Consider the following 20886-nt stretch of genomic DNA (forward strand, 5'->3'; position numbering starts at 1 on the left):
CCAAATTTTGTATCCTTAAAATTAAATATTGATTCAATATTATCGATTTATAAATGGTAATTAATGAATTGGTCAGTTAATTGTGCTTGTTTGATAGTTTAACTCCAAATAATTAGCAATTCACTATAATATTTAGCAATGAATTATGTTAGACAGTCAAATCTTTACGATGTTTTCTATACCTCTCACTAAGATCTTATATATCGAGTTTAACCAATGTTTTATTATAATTGTTAGATTGACCTAATCTACTATATTTCCGACCAAGGAATGTTAATTGGGTAGCTATAGTTAACAAAGTCACAGAAATGTGACATTTTAAACATATTTTAAGCGGGCATATCCTGTCCAAACCCAGGATGCACGACATGAAGAACTCATAACTTTGTATGAAAAGCATTAATAAGGTGTACGAGCCTATATTAGGATGAGATCTATATTACTTTCCTAATTTTATAAGAACTTGCAATCAGTGATGATCGGAAATTTATGTCAGATCTTCTACCAAAGCATGGCAATTATTGAGCTAGTAATCAAGAGCGGTGTTAATTGGCCTGAGCTGGGTAATTAAATAGAACAAACTGCGCGGAGCAGTAGATTTCATTCGATAATGTTGCTTCGCGCGTTCCATATAGACCCGATTACGGTATATTAAGTAGACCCTTTTACTGACTGATCTCATAAATAATTCTCATGATCGCTTACAGGGTCAAGATTAATGAAATTCGACAATTTATTTTCATCAAATGGAGTGGACGTGTCATGTATTGATATCTTTTTCGATTAAAATGTTTAGGAATTAGAACATTTTCAGGGCACAATGCACATCAAACTAATAAGATATGATCTGGAACTGATACCCACGATATCCGTGTCACTTACCACATATCTAAATTAATCTTGTTCATCATTTAAAGAGGCAAAGCGGCCACATCATTCGCAAATCTCACACACAATTTCCCGGTGTACTGTAAAACAATCACATTGATACCCTTGGTATTATTAAACATATTAAACCCCATCAGCTTACACATAATCAATACACACACACAACTTTAACTCGGTACACACGACAATTAAGCATGTTGTTCATTACATAAATTACCGTGTACAGAATGTACGCTGAATTTAACGGTGGTTTATCCCGGAAATGATTGAAAGTGCATCCCAAATAGTTATCAAAACTCTACAAATTTCCGTCCCATCCGTGATCAATTGTTACCCACTAAAGAAATGTCAATCTCGCGTAGTACACGCTAAAAAACCCACTTAATCACAAAGAAATTTACCAAATATTTAGACACGAAAGCCTAAATTACACACAATCCACATCAGACAGTATATCCTGTCTGATCTCTCGGAATGTACAATGTACAACCCAGTGTACGTTATCAAGAAGATGGTAGAAGTTAGCGATACATTTGTCAGGTGCTAGAGCTTTATCAAGCTGTACCTGTCAACACCTGTAATCTTTACCTCTGTGAACACTGCATATTATGTGTTGTACAGTACAAGATGGACGAGTTGTGTAATGTACTAGCTAGTGGTGGCAGGGACAAAGCTACAAAAGGATTTAGCGATTATTTTGGCAAAAAATCGCGATACCGCGAATTTTAACAGACTATACATTAAACTATACATAAAATTTGTCGCAAATAATGGGATTCCGTACATGCCGCGATTTCCTTTTGTCCCTGAGTGGTTGTATTGAGAGCGGTGTTATATTATAAGGGGTATTAATTAAAGTTGTTTTCGTTTGTTTTTATGAGGATTAGTATGTGATACAGTGTAGAGGGTGACAGTTAGAACAATGTTATGTGTGTGTATTGTATGTTGCAATTTAGTGCTCCAACACCGTATCCGTTACTTTGTTAACTTCGAGTTGGTATCTATGATCTTGTATTTATGATGAGAGTTACTAAGAGACTTCTTTTGAAGGAACATAGCATGAAAACATGCTGTTTCGGACGAAAAAGACTTAAAAAAGGATTAAATAACGAAATTTGAATAGATATTTACAACTAACAATCATTTAATATTAAAGTTCAATTAAATCAGCATACTTTTCAACCAGGAGTGAAAATAATCAGTCTTTGAGTTCTTCATTATACATTTCTTATTATTAGAGCACGAGTCGATCAATCCATTAGTGATCAAAATAAGTGGCATTCATTAGCCCATGACGTCACCAATCTGAGAGTATTCCATGTGAGATCTGATTTTCACAGTCTTATGTTTCTTGACATCATCACCACTTCAAGAGTTCAAGATCGTACATCACTCGTACAAATTAAAAAACTAATTAGTTCATAACTAGTTAATGAGCTAACTATCCAATTAGCTGAGCTAACTAATCAGCTAATATTTCACAGGCTCGTTATCTCCATATCATTACCGCCAACGTAATCATCACAATCATACTTGCTGCTCAACTCGAATCTTATCTTCAGCGCACTTATCAGTATAAACACTTGCAGCACAATCATAACAATCCCTCCCACTGTGATATACGTGACATTGTCCTCCACAAATGTATCAAAAGCTTCAGTACAGCCTAGAGTAAAATGAACAGTTTGTTCGTCAGAGGAGTCATATTGACAGGAGTCCGCTTTGCGGTCAGTACAGCAGGATGCAGGAAGGGGGAAGATGTTGGAGGCGTCTGTGTGGTATTTGCCTGCCCAGTATGCAGCGAGAGTAGCGTTACCCCAGTCAGCAGCTCCACCCAGTCCACAGCAGGATAGCCTGGAGGAGGAGGGAGAGTTAGTAATATGTCACGTGTTTAACGCAAATATCTGAAGAATGTACTGGAATCCTACCATGACCACCCAGTAATATGAAGAGACAAGAGGTAGTAATCTGCTTTAAAAAACCACAGAACTTCCGTTCAGATTGAGCAATCTTCAGTCGTTAAATGTAATACCCTCTCTTATATACCTTAACCATGCAGAGTAGTTTCCTTTGTCGCAACAACGTGTGTACAATAAATGTCCCACAATTACCTAACAAGGTCATTTGTGCAACAATAAGTTCCGATCATTGGTTAAAAGTATAAGCACACTTACCACACCTGAATCAAGTGAAGCCACGACCCACGTGACATATATTACTTACCACACTTGGGTTTCGTCGATGGTTTTAGTGATGATACTGAGATCGTCTGAGTCCTTGTCCCCATAATGACCCATGAGATTATGTATAACTAGTACAGCTTTCTTTTCTACTGCTCCTGGTTAAGTATAAGATTTAGAAGGGGGAGAGGAATTTGTTAAACAACATTTCAATTTTAATTATTCTTTGAAAGAAGGACATTGCAATCTTTTAGTTAGACTTCAGAGATATTTCTAATGTTTAACAAATCATAAAAAGGTGTAGTTTTACCTCGCATAGCGACACATACCGCCATCAGTATCACTTCAAACACTAAAACTATCGCTACAATACTCATGTATATCTTCAGCATGATCACTACCTGAAACGAAACGTTATCAGACCTTATTTAAAAGTTTGTTACATACTTAAATTAGGATTTTATTAATACTTAGACTTCTCCAATTATTTACGATACGAACATACTTAATAAATTATTGATGAAACTTGATTAATTAGCTATCAGTGCAGTTAAAACCTAAGGTAATTACTAATTACGAATTTACCTCACAAAGAGCACCGACTATAGCAAAGAAGGAGATTGTGATGAAAAGAGAACCTAAAAACATCATAACAACAGGTACTGTGATGACGTCATAGAGTTTGAACACCTGAAAATATGACGTCATTAGTCTCAGTCTTAGTGAAATCATGAGCCTATTTAATTCGGGTTCAAATTGTCAAGTTCAAAATTACAAGAAGTAACTGTGAAATACTCAATTATTTGTGATAATTAGCCAATAATTACATGATGCTAATTAAAAGATATAACAACATGATAAATCCTCACATTATCGTAGAGTCCACCATCTAGATGATAGTAAATCCCCAGACCCAGCAGCCCTCCTCCAACTAGAAATATCACAATATTCACCAGCAGGAGTATTACCTTACTGCACTTTCCTGGACACGACTTAACCCGCATTCTTTGGATTTTTTCGTTAATAATAGATAAAATAGCGGTAGATATTATCATAGTTATTGTTTAATTAGCAAGGCAATGACCTGTCTGTAAGTTTTGTAATCGATTGTAGTGGGATTCGTTAATTGTCACATGTTTCAAGTCGGTAATAAGGATTTGTGGCACGTGTTAAACTGTTGTTGCGTAACAACAGCCCAAAACACCCCCGCCCCCAATCCCAATACCCCCCCTGCGTTATCACGTGACCGCCTCACGCCCCCACCCCGAAGTGTAGTGTTACCTGGAGCCTCGTCGAAGGCAGCAGCCCATGTCTGCAAATGTCTTTGTTTGTTTGTACACTGTCAGTCAATCATGTCGATATTAGAGGTTCGTTCACCTTTACAATTATGAGGATTATAATCATTTATTTTTGAAATCTATTTCAAAAACACATTGCAAACTAAAACCAAATAAAAGTATAACTGAGATTGTCAAGATGATAACAAATGTTCACTACTGACAGGTTTTCTTAATTACTGAATACAAAGAAAAACACGACAAAGTCGCAAAATACGACAGTTTTCTCGACCAAGTCGCAAAATACGAAGTTTTTCCCGACAGAGTCGCGAAATTTAAGAAATCCCCGAAATGTTTTTTTTCACTGATATCACAAAAACAGTCAGGCCCGAAACCCCATTAAGGTAGACTAAGACGGTACAAGACAAACTATCATCCAGTACAACAGCTCTGGGAACATGGTTTCTTAATGAATATCAGAGCAGAGATAGGAGTGCACAGTGCAATTAATCTAACTGTCACGTGACCAAAAGAGGGACCAATCACCGGTCAGAAATAGTGACACTCAACCAATAGCAGGGCTGGAAGCTGACTCATAACACGGGGATGTAGTAAATGACATAAGGCAATTCATTTGCAACGGGTAAGTTGGGAAACAGTTATCCCTGTCAACAAATCAGGCGGAATGACCTTTACAATAACAACAGTAGCATTAAAAGCTAAACAAGTTGTATTAAGGTAAACGTTCCTCTGGCGGCAATAATTGAAGTAGCTAAGTAACTGCTGGGTGGACAGACAGGATTGCGTACATAGACTAATCAGACAAAACACTCATCATACCAAGTTAGCTTGAACGACCACCCACTCAGACCAGCCAAGATACGGTACAAACACGTGGTTTAAGTTGCGGACAGTGGTTATTTGTTCTCACTAACACGATGACATCACCTTTGGTGACCTGGTGACATGACTCAGGGTGACTTGGTGACAAGTGACAACACCTCTAGAAACACGGTTTCAGCGGGAGCGTAAAAAGGTTACCAGGCACGTGTAGGGTGAGGTCAGTGGAGCTGTGATAAAACAGATTGTAGGTCAGTATATTTCACAAGTTTCTACCCTGTTATCTTATAGTTATAGCACCGTTAAATGGGGATATTGGATAGGAAATGTCAGGAAATATTAATTAATGAGGTGAGTATATTTCACAAGTTTCTACCCTGTTATAGCCCCGTTATGGGAATATTGGATAGGAAATGTCAGGAAGTAATATTAATAATATGAATAAATAATATAAATAAATAATAGTAATATTAGTTATAATGAGGTCAGTATATTTCACAAGTTTCTACCCTGTTATCTTATAGCACCGTTAAATGAGAATATTAGTTAAAATCTGGTAGGTATAGTTCACACGTGTCTCCACGTGTTGCTACCTTGTTTGAATCATCTCACAGTTATGGCTTTATGGGTATTTTGGATAAGAGATGTCATAAAGCTTTAACCAGTATTTTTTAATTTTATGCTAAAAAACACAGCTAATCCAGTAAGAAAATTAAAATCTCAACAGCAGTTAAAAAAACCGAAAATAATAAACTTTTAAGCTGCTGAGAAAAACTAATACTTATAATCTAATTTCCAGTAAGGTAAAATGCACTCGAAATAGTATGAGATAACATTATCAGATAACAGAATAAGATTACTAGATTCAGAGAAATTATATTTTCTTATTATTTTTTTAATTATAAGATTTTAGTAAATATTGCTGAGACCGAACAAAAAGAATATATCATTATAATGGCAAATACAATTTTTCGAGAAATCCAAGAATGGTTTAAAAATCAACAGCACTATTTAAAATGAACCTGAAACAGTTGAATCATGCAACCACATACTGAGTTTCTATTTAAATAATTTGGCTACATTATAAGGTCCTACAAAAGTTGAAGCATTATGAAACATGAGCTGACGCAGCATGACGTCATGCAGGGATAACTACTGATTCCGAACTTTTAGAGCTCGTTCTTTTGAAACTGATTCAATAATCAATATCATAATAACGTTGGATCTTTAGATTAATAGATTTATCTGTTTGAGCCACACGAACCATTTTTTATTTTACCACATAACGGAAGTTTTCTCGGTTACATCCGCTAACGGATTGATTACACCCGCTAGTCGATCGTCATAAACTGATAGCGGATTGGCAGACTTACCTCACCAAGGCAAGATTTACTTCTCACAACACATCATATTGTCAACATCTCGGGATAACAATATAATAGCAAGCCAACATTATACAACAAACAAGTTCTACTGTCTATTCGAATGTTTACTGTCTATTCGTATGTTTACTCTCTATTCGTATGTGTCTTAAGAAACTAAGGTGATATGTCAGTGTAAATTGCGAACAAACATTTCAAATAAATATGAAATTGCTAAATAACGACTCAGTTGGGATTTAAACAATCTAACATTGTGTCGGGATAACAATATAACATCTAGCCAACATTTTTACACCAAATAACTTCTACTATTATATCTATTCGTATCTGTCTTTGCAAACTACGGGTACATAAGACATGCCAGTATAAATTACGAACAAATAGTTCAAACAAATTGTAAATTGCTAACTAACCACTCTACTCAGCCTCTCTTAAAAAAGCAGAAAAACTAAAAAACAACCTATATCAGCCTCCCCGACGAAAGAGTGATGAAATCTAAAACTGAGCGGGTACTACTGTGAAGATATTATGCTCGGTGACGATAGAAGAGGAACTGAATTACATGTTAAGTAGTGTGGGGTTCCAGGAAATGTGTAATATTATCTCGGTGATACTTCCATCTGACTTAAACCTGTGATGAGAAGTATTGAGGTCATGTTTTGGAGTATTTCTACATCCGATAAAATTATTGCGTCATACTTCATTTTGTTTTACCCACTTTTCTTAAATCTATTCGAACAAAATGTATCGGGAAGAAGGTAGTACTGTAAACTAGTATAAAGGTATAACTAGTATGGAAAACTAACAATATCGAGGCCCAGAAAAAATGGGTGTATATTGTAAAATTTGATAGCAGTTTCGGCACAAGAACACAAGCCGCCAACCACCTGACAAATGCAGGTCTCAATTCTAAAAATAGTTCATATTCTCAAACTATATTCTAGAACCTTCACTGAGTACGTGTGAATATGTACGCAGCTGTCTCAACAAGAATTGCGCCCGTTGTTTCGTTTTGGCGGACGCTAGATTTCCATTTCACATTTACTATAAATTTAAGTATAAGCTCCAATCAGCTCACTTCAATCTTCATGATAATAATATAGATAAATTATGCATCAAATAGGGACAAATTCAGTTCAATTGCCGTAGAACTTAACTTGTATCTGTAATTCAAGAAATTATCAGCAAAGGTAAACTTTACTCGTGTACACATCAATACACTACGCGTGCCACGTACAAATTGGGCGTATTACCTAATATGTAATAGTAATATTATACATTACATGCATCGTATACAATAAAACACAGTCGCGCCGCGCATTCATAGATCACAGGCTATCTATACATCACATCTCCGCAAACAATCCTCGCGCGCGCGCGACTTTTTCGTTGCTTGGTAACGAACGGAAGCAAGCAAGCAAGGAACACGACATATATTTGACCCACCTACTGCTATCTCCAAAATCCACGTTTTTCTGCAAAAACCTCCATTCGTAACCTTTCACTATTGCCTTTTTTCAAAAGGGTGAAAAGGAAAAAATCAAAATACACACGAGTACGAATTTTCAAACTAAAGTCAGCTAATTGTCAGATTAGAAAGTTAGGTAATAAGTGACAATAACTAAGTAGAGAACTGAGAAGTAGAAAGTTAGGTGATATATTGTGACAATAGCTAAATACAGAACTGAGAATCAGAAAGTTATGCGATAAGTGACAATAGCTAAGTAGAGAACTGAGAAGTATGGAGACAGTATTATAAAACTTTAATAAACAATTAAACCACGCCACTAGAGCTGAAGGCAGGAGGTTAACTTTCAACACCTCGGTATTGGAATAGGTTTTAAACTCACTCGACGCTATAAATCGTTCGTACTTGGACTACCTATGTACTTCTAAGTAAAACAAACGTGTACATGTAGTACTCGAATATTGACAGTGTGAAACTCAAGCAAAACTTAACACACAACGAACTAGCAGAAACTCAAAACAACAAGAATCAGATGACTTAGCGTTTCCCTCAAAAACAGGTGTTAAGTTTCTACAGATGATGGAATTGACCGAGAAACGCATTTGTAACACGTTTTCCATCATAGTAAACTCCACATGATTCAACATGCGATGTTGTGATTACCGTTGGTAACATGACCTACTCAATGACCTAAAATAGCACGAGTCTCTAGTACCTGTAGTATGCTAACAATGAGGGAATGTTTTGTAAATAGTTTGTTCAAAGCTCATCTACTCAGACGACTAGGAAACACTTGTCGTACAATCTCGGTATCTGGTGGGGCGGGCCCTGTGCCCTGTCCGAAGAACTATTTTAGTCTTTGTTGTTCAGACACTTTAAACAAGAAAGAGAAATTGGAGAGTTCCGACAGGTTGTATCTATTAATTTCAGGAGGATGAAATAGCACTGGTGTTTAAAATATTCGTCATGAAAACTTTAATTTGGAGTAGTATTACTAGGATACATTTGGGATTAAGATACTTTGATAAGTCACCAATATAATCATTATATGATTAAAGTTGTGACTTTTTAACATGGTATTCGGTTGTGAGTTGCTCCGGTGGCGAATATGTCTGTACTTCAAAGAATTAGTATGTCTAAGATATCAGAATATACATTAGTATCAAAATATTATCATTATATACTTTTTACTTTCCGATATAGTTTGTTAAAGAATGAACACTGTATCATGTGTCTATGCGTTGTTCTAAAATCGTGTTCAAAATCAGTATATACAAGTATACAACAGATGAACATATGAAACAAAACAACGCGTGTACGTTGTAAAGGTAGTGCACAAAGTTGAATCATAGCTTGGGCCATCAAATAGATCAAACAGACAGTTCCCGACCTTTCAAATAACTCAAATGGAAGCCAGGTCTGTTGGAAAAATGCCATAAATTAAGTCACGTGAGAGACAACTGCCAGTAGTATTACCTTTTTTGGAGCCCTCTAATTACAAAAATGACAATTACAGCAGTTCAGTAAATGCAGGCAATCTTCGGAGAATACCAAGAAACTGTCAAACAATAATTGCAACTCAGAGACTGGTGGACACAGAACAAAATGTTTCCAGGCTCCCAAACTCCGAATGGTACTTAGATTTACGGGGAAATGGACCAAAGCCGGCATGTCTTGACGCAATTAGCTCTGGGAAGACTGTTAAAAACTACCGATTTGGCTGACTCACACCAAGTTAAACCACATGTGCTACAAATTAAGTTAACAGTACAGAAATAAATATAACAGAACAACAAGTACCACAGCTCAGGTTAGATAAAACTAACATTTATACTAAAAAAGTGATAACAACGGAAAATAAATAATTCAAGAGCTTGCGCTATCGTTTGTCACCAAAATCTATAAATGGCCCCCGGAAATATAGTGTAGAGCGCTCCTCGGCAGAGAACGATCCAGACTACAATAAGTACATATATTGTAACAACACAAAAGTAACAACCGTGGAAGTGGAGCCATGACAAAGAGTACGATGCAGCTATACAGATGTGCTCTTAATTACGAACTGAGGTAATGAAAGGCTCTTAGATCAGGCACATGAGACGATCCCAATGACACACGGCTTGGCAAGCCTGTGTTATGACGATAAACCTAATGTGTCCACTACAATACAGATAACGATAAAGAACAGCCCCAGCTCCAAATTATAACCTCCCTGCTGACTCTCACGGCCCCAAACACCACTCTCAGGTTTCAAATCAAGCTCTAACGTCACAAACCACGTGTTTGACACAGCTGTGGCCTGATTGGTCCATTGCAGTCACGTGGGGGAAAAGGAGAGCTATCATTGGTGGAGCATGGTCACGTGATTACAGCATCTGGAAAGTACAGTGGGTAGCTGTAGGACTCGGAGTAATTAATACGTTACTCGGTAAACTGATGGATGGTGCTAACGGTCATGATTCCGGACTGAATTACCAAAACTGTTGTCAGTGTCACTGAGAACATGGAGATTGGAGTTAACAACTTGGAACATTTATAATTACTTCATTACTTAATTAAAACTCAATTAGTCGCCCAATTACACCAGTAGAGATATCAGATCTGATGGTGAACTGGTTCCGATGCCCTCCTCCAATACTCAACACCTTCTCTGGACGCTACTTTGCGGCATTATTACTCATTACACCAGCCGATTATGCTGACAGTACTAACTCCATCTGACCTAAATGTTTCTGATTACATAAAACATGAGGGGTAGTCTCCGAGAATCATCAAGTTTTGACAGAACACCTGACATTGATTCAGATCACGTGACAGGTAGGTGATTAATTAACTCTCATCTCAAGCTCACCTGGTCCTCTTCAAAGTGATTTATGATTATAATATTCACATATTCATTTAACTTATAGTTAGTAATAATATTATATTCACATATTCATTTAACTCAGTCATCTCACCAGATGGAATTGAAGGTGATCAAGCTCTTGGTGCATGTCGACGGTATGCTATGATGAGTGGTCAGTGGATAATAGGCTAGGATAGTGTGGTCACTGGTCGAATCGTCAACTAAAAAGTAAAAAGTTGCGGTTAAATCTTATCTCATCTAACTGTACTACTGAAATCAACATCAGCGCCGCGCATGATTTTATGAAGTGTAATAACCGTGAGCTCTAAATATCAATGTTATTATAATCACCAACGTGCGATTCCACACGTTACAATGAATTGAGATGCAGTGATGTAATGTTAAGTTACAGCCTCACCATTTACAGAGGAAAAGGCCGTATTGTTGTCTCCAGTATAAATCAACAGATTGAAATGATATAATTCTAACTAGATTTCAATGATATAATTCTACTCACCCTTCAAGTAGGGTTATGTTAACATTGTGTTTTGTTCGTTGAACACGGGGTATAATTGAGCATTAATTTGGGAAACTCGCCACTTCACTAACATGTAATCAGATAAATATTGATTACATGATAAAATGATCACGTGATGGATTTCCCACGGAAAACTCACTCAAGTAATAACACACAGGACAGAGAGGTAAAAAGAGAGCGGGGACAGGGCACGTGTTCATGTCAACATACTGGGAGTGGGCCGAGTGGCGTGTAAGTCACATGCGTGTAAGTCACGTGCGTGTAAGTCATGTACGTGGGTCACATACGTAAGTAATGTGATAGGCGGATAGATCGCTCAGATGAGAGATACTTGATTAGATAAGAGAAGTACCAACTTGTAATTACACTTATTATGTACTGATATCGAGAGGAAAGAAGGGTAACATGGTCCGAAACACATCGTTTTGGTATTGCGACACGGATATGAAACATTCAGATGAACTCGGTACATACCAACTGACCAAGGATTTTAGGAAGGATGGTAAAATAATTAAGCCGACGAGTCACAACTTTTGAACGGCGCGATATCCTAAATATCCAAAGAGATTATAAATAAATGATGAACAATTTCTGAAGTAACGTACTCGTTCAACGCAGAAAAGTAAATTCAGTCTTGAAACCATCCCGTCTGTACTGAACAAGAAATTATGTTAAAACCACTTTGCCATATTTGGGATGATTAGCCCAAAGATTTCAAAATATCTTGATATCACAAAAAAGTGGCACGATCTTAGATAGGGCCACGTATAAAGTTACATATTGTCTAATTTCGATGTTGCTCCAGTACTCGAGCCGATAGAAATTACGATAGAAACGGCAGAAATAAAAATTGAACGCAATAAAGATTTAATGTTCACGGCCTGGATAATAATATGAATTAGTTCCAAGACCAAATTCAGTATTTTCCGTGGTAAAAACTAAAAAACTCGGTAAAACCAGTACAGCGGAACCAGTGAAACCAGTGAAACGAGTACAGTGACAATAAAAGGTAGACATGTAACTCCAAGACACCACCCACTTGCTACTCACCACACAGATCTTACCTTGTATTTGTTTATTCAGTACATCACCACTACATCCTCTACTAACGAATCCACCAATGAAATGTCTTCATTATAATCACGTGACTGTTTTTGGCTTATCACAGAGCAGCTTGCTTGTACGCCATTTCATGAGCCCAGAGAAGCTAACCTGATATTTACAAGAACTTTCTAGACTTCAACACTACTTTTTTGATCGTTGACGAAACGTCGTGCTAAAATGCACAACACACAAAATGTATTTGTAGTGTGTGCCAACAATAAAGCAATAATTTAAATTCACATACACGATCGTGTTAATTTAATGGACTTTTAAAGTGGACCCAACCTATATATGTGCAGTGTAACGAACTATCTATCACACCGCACTTAAATAAACATACATCTAGATTCTATAAATAGATCTCAGACCCGTGAGTGTAATTTATGAGTGGGACAGTTTTGTTAATGCTGCCCGTGTTGACAGTTCAGGTAATTGAGACACTTCAAACTGAGATGCCAGGCAGTAGACTTGAAGCTGAGATGCCAGGTACTAGACTTGAAGCTGATTTTAAAGTCTAGTAGCCTTGAAGCTGGCTTTAGAGCTCAACAGTCCGATATATAACTTTTTGGAGTAATGGAATACAAGTACATACGTATTAAAATGGAATACAAGTACATACGTATTAAAATACGTAAATATTATACGTATTTATTCGAGCGGAGTGACGTATTATAAAGTTATAATTCTGTAAATTTAAGCAGATATTTCTATGCAGAACAAATAATATATAAAAGTTAATTTGATGGCTCTTAGTGCAGAAAGATCTCATTTTGTTTTGAACGTTTAATAACAAGTAACAACCTGTTTTTACAGTTTACAGCTTAATGTACGGAGTTCAATACGAATTAAAAAACAGTAACTAAAAATATAAGGAAACCACTCTGCGATCTTGAGAGGCAGTAAAACTTGATGACTGGTTACCGAGAAGACTGACTTTCCTGACGTTAATGATCCCAATTACCTGAAATATGTGCATTTTAGAACAAAGGACCCTGAGTCGTGCCGGGAAAGTGTCGCGTGAAGATTCAGAAGAACTGAAGAGAATTTAATATCAAAGATAACACGTACAGTGTAGAGCTGGTGTCTGTCTTTAAAAAGCAGCAAATAAACTGAGCTAGAATATAATGAAATGTAAAGCAGTTCAGTAAAGCAGTATAAAATATATTATATTATAAAGCAGTATAAATAACACATGAAAACATAAACTGGTCGACGCCCGAGGCGGCCCGACACCGGAAATTATCTAATACAAAATTGTATTGATGTTAAATAATAGTTGTGTGTACCTACTACCTATGTCACAGAAACAGTACAAAAGAGTCGCAAGAGTATTAAACTTGAGGACGGTATAGTTAACATGAAACATCATCTAATTTATAAGACATGTACAACAGTTGTAGTGTTTCAAACCCCAACTCGTATGTTTTCTGAAGATAGTTTTAGTTATCAGTTTTCAGAGCCGCCCCCCACCTTTAGTAGACGTGATACACCTGATTCATACATTGTAAGTCATTGTAAGTCATTGTAAGTCATTGTTTAAAGTCATTGTAAGTCATTGTAAGTCATTGTAAGTCATTGTAAGTCATTGTAAGTCATTGTAAGTCATTGTAAGTCATTATCTTATTACTTACCTGTGCGTCTTTGGGGCTGAGACCTGAGTATTGAAGTACTGGCGTGGTGCCAAATGAGTCTTGTTACAATTAAACAGAGTAACTGTACTGTATTGTACTGCCAAGTCAGCGCCAGCATTAGGAGTTACCAGGAGTTACAGTGATTTGATATACGAGACATGAGTTGGCAATCGTTTGTGATTCAATCATACATCATCCACTGATCCACTCATTTGGTCGTGTAAACAAAGGAAAACCAGTAAATTCACGACAATGTAAACTGTAGCAATAATTAGTAAAAACAATAATTTTCTGGCAAAACACTAGTATTTTGTTAGTTTCTACTTATAAAAAAGTGTCTGTTAAATAATGCTGTTACTTTGTGACGTCATAGTAAAAAGACTTCAAACAAAAAAGAATTTTCGGGAACAAATCATTTAACTGAATTCTGCACACTTTAAAACTAAATCGTTACAAAACTACTGCGGTAGGATTTTCGGATGGAATTTAAGTTTAAGTTGAAAACTTCAAAACGTTATTCAACGATATCATCTTTTCGTTATCAGGCACAAAAATTGAATTTTTAAACACTATTTCATAGTTCTGCTGTAATAAAAACACTGTAAGAACTGAGATTAAACCCCTTCTTAACCAAAAGCGAACAGATTAATGATAATTAATTATCTAATTACAAGCAGAATTGTAGTACAGGACCAGGAATACGTTAAACAGTACAAAGCAGTTTTCAGATCAGATTTTTATAATACAGAGTGAGCCGGATTTAACGTATGGTTAGAGTTTATAATTTATATGCATTGGATTTACGAATCCAACAACAATATGGGTTGTTTAATGAGGGGCGGTTAGAAAGTTACGTTAATTCTGGCCCACTGATGTATTATTATTATTATTACAGTCTAGAGCAGAGAGTAGTGTTACCAAAGGTGTTACCAGTGGTGTTACCAATGAAAATACTATATATATTACAGTGCCACCTATTTCGGAGCATTAAAAACACGCCCGACATAGTCCAGTTCAAATAACAATAACAACCAATCAACTAAAACAGTGCGTTATAGCTAACAACAAAAACTCGTCATAATTCCCCTGACAAAATCGTTCATTCTCAAGTCAAGCTCTCAAGCTTCACGGTTGAAGGAGCCTCGTCCCTCGTCAATTTAGCTGTCGCGTTCAAATAATCAATCTCGGTATCATATAACACGTGATCAACTAACGGTGTGTCGCGCGACACAGTAGACCACGTGCTCAGACGGATGATGAGTATCTCGCCACACATTATCGCATAGTGCTGGGACTTTTCCCCGACACAGTGCTGCGTCTCATGTCGCTTCTCTTCTGAGACATGAGCGAGCGGGGCGTGTTCATCTGAAATAATTAAGGTATTTAATTATGGTAATTAATTGGTAATTATTACAATTAGTGATTAATTAGCTGACATTATAGAGTATTTAGATACGGTAATTATCAGTGTATCAACAAAATGAATCAGACCTTGATCAACAGGGACTAAATTTTTTTATCTATCGCAAAATATCTTTGTTATATAATTTTATTTCTGTTTCAGTTAAATAATAATTAAATTTTTGTGTAATTATACATTTTTGATGAAAAACGTCAAATTCATGGTCATTATCAAAGATTGAGATCGAGTTGTTAATTTAGTGAAATCAAAATGAGGCCAACTGCCTTTCGTGAGGGTAAAATGAGGCTTAGAAGTTTATTTTTGCGGTACTATTCTTCGCTAGAAGACATCCAGAGGTCCTCCCATATTCAATTTCTGTCCAAACTTCGGAACCTTTTTAGCTGAGGTTAACAAGGCAATTAGTAGAATCCACTGACCTCATCGCTCACTACAGCTCTTATGCTGGGTTAAAGATCAACACTAAAAAGACACAATGTATGTTTGTCAGTAAAGTGCGCCCTAGCGACCCTACACCGAAAGAGACGCTATTGAGCTGACATTGGAAGGGGAACCCGTTAAGCAGGTCAGTAACTTTGTCGACCTTGGTGCCAATATTTATATAAGTGGGGATGGTACCATCGACCGAGATCTTGACATCAGGGTGGCGCGTTCCACCAGCTCTGGAACAGTAGAACTATAAAAACACCTACCAAGATCCGCATATACAAGGCTGCTGTTATCACTATCCTGTTTTACGGAGCCGAAGAAGCAGATGAAATGTTTTGAGGTTTTCCATCTGACCTCCCTGAGACGAATCTTGAAGATAAATTGGTTTTACCATATCTCCAATGATGACGTTTTCAGGCCTGCTAGCGTAAAGTCTACAGACACTTTCATCGGTTCTGCTAGACTACAGTGGTATGGACACGTTGTAAGAATGCCAGAGACTAGGTTACCAATTTTCTACTGGAGTGGAAACCTAACTATGGAAAGCGATCGAGAGGGAGACCCCAAAAAGGCTGTGTACTCGAGGATGCTGCTAACTTTACAGGTGTTACTGTTGACAACATCAGCCAAGATGCAGTACGTCAGTTGAACCGAGTGGAATGGAGGAACCTGTTACGTCGTACAAGAGATGTGTGTGATGCAGGCTACTCCAACGACTAGGAGGAGACCTCATCATGTAGCATGTGTGTACATAATATTCTACGCTAGGTTTGGCCATCTGACTCAATGATGCTAGCTTCAATTTGCTCTCGACAATGCTTGAAAATGTCATAGATCGAAATTTAATGAGTAAAATGTGATATTCTTACCGGCTCTTTCTTTTTGTCCACGATAATCTGTCAAAGTCAGATTGTGAAAAAAGAGTTATCCTTATTTGCTAACTTTTCTATTGATCAGGGTCATCATTACGATTTGTATTGTATGTAAGTAAGTTCGTGGAAAATAACAAAAGTTCTCGTAGAATTCAAACTGTTCCAAGAAATTAAAAATCCCATTCGTTGACGAAGAACACGTATTATTGAATTATGGGGACATCCGATATTACGTGATCTCGTTCTAAAATAATTGATCATTATTGGATTCTAGAGATTAAATAATTCATTAACAAAACAATCAAGACGAAACCAATTTGACAATCTGTTTGTTCAGCCATGGATCTGACTGTAATTTTGGGTATTCAAGCGATGAACAGTCATCTGAATAGAAATCTGACGTCACCTATAATTAATTAATTAAGTAATTAGTTTACACGTCTTGAAATTAGTGATAGTTTACATGATCTCAAGAGACAAACGAAACAAATCTATTAGTAGTATCGAGCAGTGATTTGTTTAGAAGATAGCAAGCTATTACCCTCTAGCAACTGTTAGTCCTCTCGAATTCGAATTGCAAGTTACGGTTACGGTCTATCACCTAACAAGGAATCAAACGATTTTTACCCGAGTCAAAAAGAGTTGACCTCGAAAACAATAAAAATTCTAAATTTCCTGACGTAACTTCTTCTTTTAGTGAAAGAGTAGCTTTGTTCATCAACACGTCACAGCGACATTGCTAAAACCAAACAGTAACTCATAAAACAACTACTTTCTTAGTAAAGAAAACATTTAAAGGAGTGTGGTTTAACAGCCATTTTCACCACAGTTGCTCGAAATTTCATATCGGACATACCTTGACAAATCTCAAATCTAATTTAATCAGTATGGAAGTTTCTGGAACAAACCTGAGGTTGTAGTCTCTCTTCCAGCCCCTTCTTATGCACGTGCATTCCCATTTCGTACCATGCGCTCAGCACCATGCGCTCCTCCCGCTCCCGAGCTGTCTTCAGCCTCTCAGCCTGGGGAGAGGTTATAAAGTTAGGCGGGGCCGGGGTGCAGGTGGGGGTTATAAAGTTAGGGGCCAGAAGCCAGGGGGAAGGGGAGGGGGTTATAAAGTTAGGCGGGGCAGGGGTGGGTGGAAGGGTTATAAAGTTAGGGGCCAGAAGCCAGGGGGAGGGGGAGGGGGTTATAAAGTTAGGCGGGGCCGGGGTGTGGGTGGAAGGGTTATAAAGTTAGGGGCCAGAAGCCAGGGGGAGGGGGAGGGGGTTATGAAGTTTGGCGGGGCCGGGGTGCAGGTGGGGGTTATAAAGTTTAAATTAATTAGCACTAAAACGCTAATATATTCCCTCATAAGGTTAAATACGAGCATTCAAATTTGAATTTAATTAAATAGATAGCTTTTGACGACTGCAAAAATTGCGAGACAATTTCTTTATCTCATTGGAGAAATGTTGCAATGTTCTCCAATGAATGGATAACATTGCAACATTTTGTTGATAATCATAACATAATCTATCAAGCTTGCTTACGTAGTGTTAAAAACAAAAATGTGACTGTTAAAAACAAGTATGTTATTATACTCTACTGTTATTATACTCGTTCCTTTTTTACTTACGACTGAGTTTTAGCTGTCTGCATCGTGTAATTAATTAAACAGCAATTAAATACAGCACTTAAAATCATTATACCCAACCATAGATTAAATTAAATGCAGTGAAATATACTCGCAGTCACTCTAACTCTAAGGATAATGAGCTAGATTTAGAAATTTTACCTGTCACATTTCCAGTTTAGTAAGGCAGAACAGCAAATAAGCCAGGGCCGGGTATATCATTTCAGCTTGAATAACCAAATGTAATGAGTAACACATTGCGGCGGCTTTACGACTATCAAAATACAAATTATTTTGATGAACGGATAACGTTTTGAGTTATTTATAAGCTGTAAGTGTGTGGTAAAGAGTTTTAGTAACTGACAGAGCTATTAACGTACAAGCTGAGGTACCAGAAAGGAATACAGTAGTTACATATTATAATATTACAGTATTTACATATATCATAGTTACATATAATGGTTACAGCAATAGCAGCAAATCTGGGGAAACTTGGTGGACATTGACTTTTTTCACACAATTTGAGTATGTTGACTTCAACATTATGTTGCAGCTCATTGTGGTTAATCTCAATGTTGGAGTGATGTTTTTCTGGTGCACAAAACACTACAGTACGGTTATGTTGAATAATTGTGGTTAATGGGTCATCTATGTGGCCACTATGGTGGTTAAAATACCAGTTTTAGGGTTAACCACCATTTTGAGATATGATATTATGAACTGAGAAGTCATTATATTGAGATCATATCATGGTGCAACTATCACAAAAGTTTTCAAACCTCATGGGGGGCATTTTGTGGTCGTAATGGTGGTTAAATTGAAGATGAACGGTGAGCTATAAATATTGCTCTGATTATAGATGTATAGTGGTGGTCGTTCATTTGTGCATGGATGATAATTTTTTATCACAAATGTGCAATTTAATAGTATGGTTGATTTGAGGTGGTTAATATTAGTAAAATGTGCTAAAAAGATGGTTAAAATGTCAAAATTTGTTGTTAACCACCAATCAAAACATTATTAATGATTTTAGTCAACATTTTATGGTCAACAAAGGACATTTGAAGGGTCTTGATAAAAGTTATCAAGAAATGTTGTCATAAAAGTGGTTAAAAGGGCTATATTACTTGCTAGGCTGTTGAACAAGGTATCTATTAAAGTGAAAATTAACCACAATATGAACTTCAGATAATGGTTTGCTATCCAAATGAGTGTATATTTGTTTGCAAATGCATAATTGACCCCAAGTTCATGCATTCCGATCAATGTGCAGCTAAGGTGGTTAAAATGTCTCGAAAATACCCTATATTTGCACTAATTAACCATTTTTAGAGCACATATTAGCTTTGTAAAGCTATAGCTGGCCATGCTACATTATCTAGATATAACTACCTGCTCATTTATATGACCAGAAACATTGCTGAGTCCTATGTTGCGTCCATCATGGTTAATAAAGGTCTAAAATTGACCAAAATCAGTGTTTTTGGTCGTTTTAACCACCATACGGCCACACATTTTGTTGCATTATCTTTAAAATCACTTATTATCCTCCAGCTATCTCTCATAATCAAATATCAAAACAAAATAAGGCACAAAAAGTTCGGAGGTTGCTGAATAATGGTTAATTTGTGATGGCTTCTGTTGACCGAAAGTCCAAAATAAACATGTTTTAACCACATTGAGGCCACATCTAAGGTTTTATGGTATTGGGACCATAGTCAAAAATTTTGGGCACCTGAATGGTGACCTCTGCTTTTGAAATTATGGTGATATTTCAATGCTGTGCCATACCAGGTGGTTAAGTACGCGCTAGCGCGCGCGCACGCGTACAAACATGGTTTTTTTGATATACCACAGTTGGTGGTTAACTGTTCTACATCAAACCTTCACTAAAAGTATTGGGCACCATAGTGGTGACATAATATATAAAGAATTTAAGCCTAGACTAAATATGTTGGCCTACAGATGGTTAAGTACGCGCTAGCGCGCGCACGCGTACACTATAACATAAACAAATAAACCACTCCACAGACCACATTTATTAATTTTTTTAATTTCCTTCTTCAACTATGTGTCAATGAACCATTTTTGTTCAATAATGACCATCAATATTAACTGTAGTACTTATATCTTCACTGTAGTAAGGGTTTGGGTGTTAGAGGTATAAAAAATGTCCACTAACAAATCAGTCATTTTTCGACTACTTAACCACCTAACTCAGCACCAAAATGTTCTGAGATTTTTTTCGTTGCACTATCATGAAGCTATGACATTTTTGGACCTATGTAAATAATCAGATTACTAAAATTCATAATCTTTGATTTTTAAGGGGGGGTTAAATGCTTCAAATTGGTGTATTTCAAAGTTTCCCCAGATTTGCTGCTATTGCTGGTTACA

At 36.8% G+C, this 20886-nt stretch overlaps 3 protein-coding genes across 9 annotated transcripts in view; 1 reads left to right on the forward strand and 2 right to left on the reverse strand.

Moving 5' to 3' along the window:
* The window catches only part of LOC134814037 (rootletin-like), a 140242-nt gene that overhangs the window by 19767 nt on the left and 99589 nt on the right, over positions 1-20886 (forward strand). The window lies entirely within an intron of this gene.
* LOC134814100 (tetraspanin-5-like) lies at positions 1992-4072 on the reverse strand. The gene is made up of 5 exons (XM_063822126.1): positions 3938-4072; positions 3654-3758; positions 3379-3469; positions 3112-3226; positions 1992-2742 (listed from the first exon to the last, which is right to left on the reverse strand). The coding sequence occupies exons 1-5, from the start codon at positions 4070-4072 to the stop codon at positions 2367-2369; spliced, it is 822 nt and encodes a 273-aa protein (XP_063678196.1). The 3' UTR covers positions 1992-2366.
* LOC134814040 (protein Hook homolog 3-like) overlaps positions 14397-20886 on the reverse strand; it is a 32874-nt gene continuing 26384 nt past the window's right edge. For 2 of the 7 annotated variants that reach the window (XM_063822030.1, XM_063822026.1), the window contains 3 exons: positions 17783-17896; positions 16872-16898; positions 14397-15518 (listed from right to left, as the gene is read on the reverse strand). In XM_063822030.1, the coding sequence (XP_063678100.1) occupies positions 15429-15518; positions 16872-16898; positions 17783-17896 (231 nt within the window). In that variant the 3' untranslated portion in view covers positions 14397-15428. Of the gene's footprint in view, positions 15519-15885; positions 15957-16871; positions 16899-17415; positions 17476-17782; positions 17897-20886 lie in introns of all 7 variants that reach the window. The other 5 variants (XM_063822032.1, XM_063822029.1, XM_063822031.1 and 2 more) reach the window with 3 other exon arrangements.

This window comes from Bolinopsis microptera, chromosome 4 (assembly GCF_026151205.1).
Source record: "Bolinopsis microptera isolate Bmic1 chromosome 4, MBARI_Bmic_1.0, whole genome shotgun sequence".
NCBI lineage: Eukaryota > Metazoa > Ctenophora > Tentaculata > Lobata > Bolinopsidae > Bolinopsis > Bolinopsis microptera.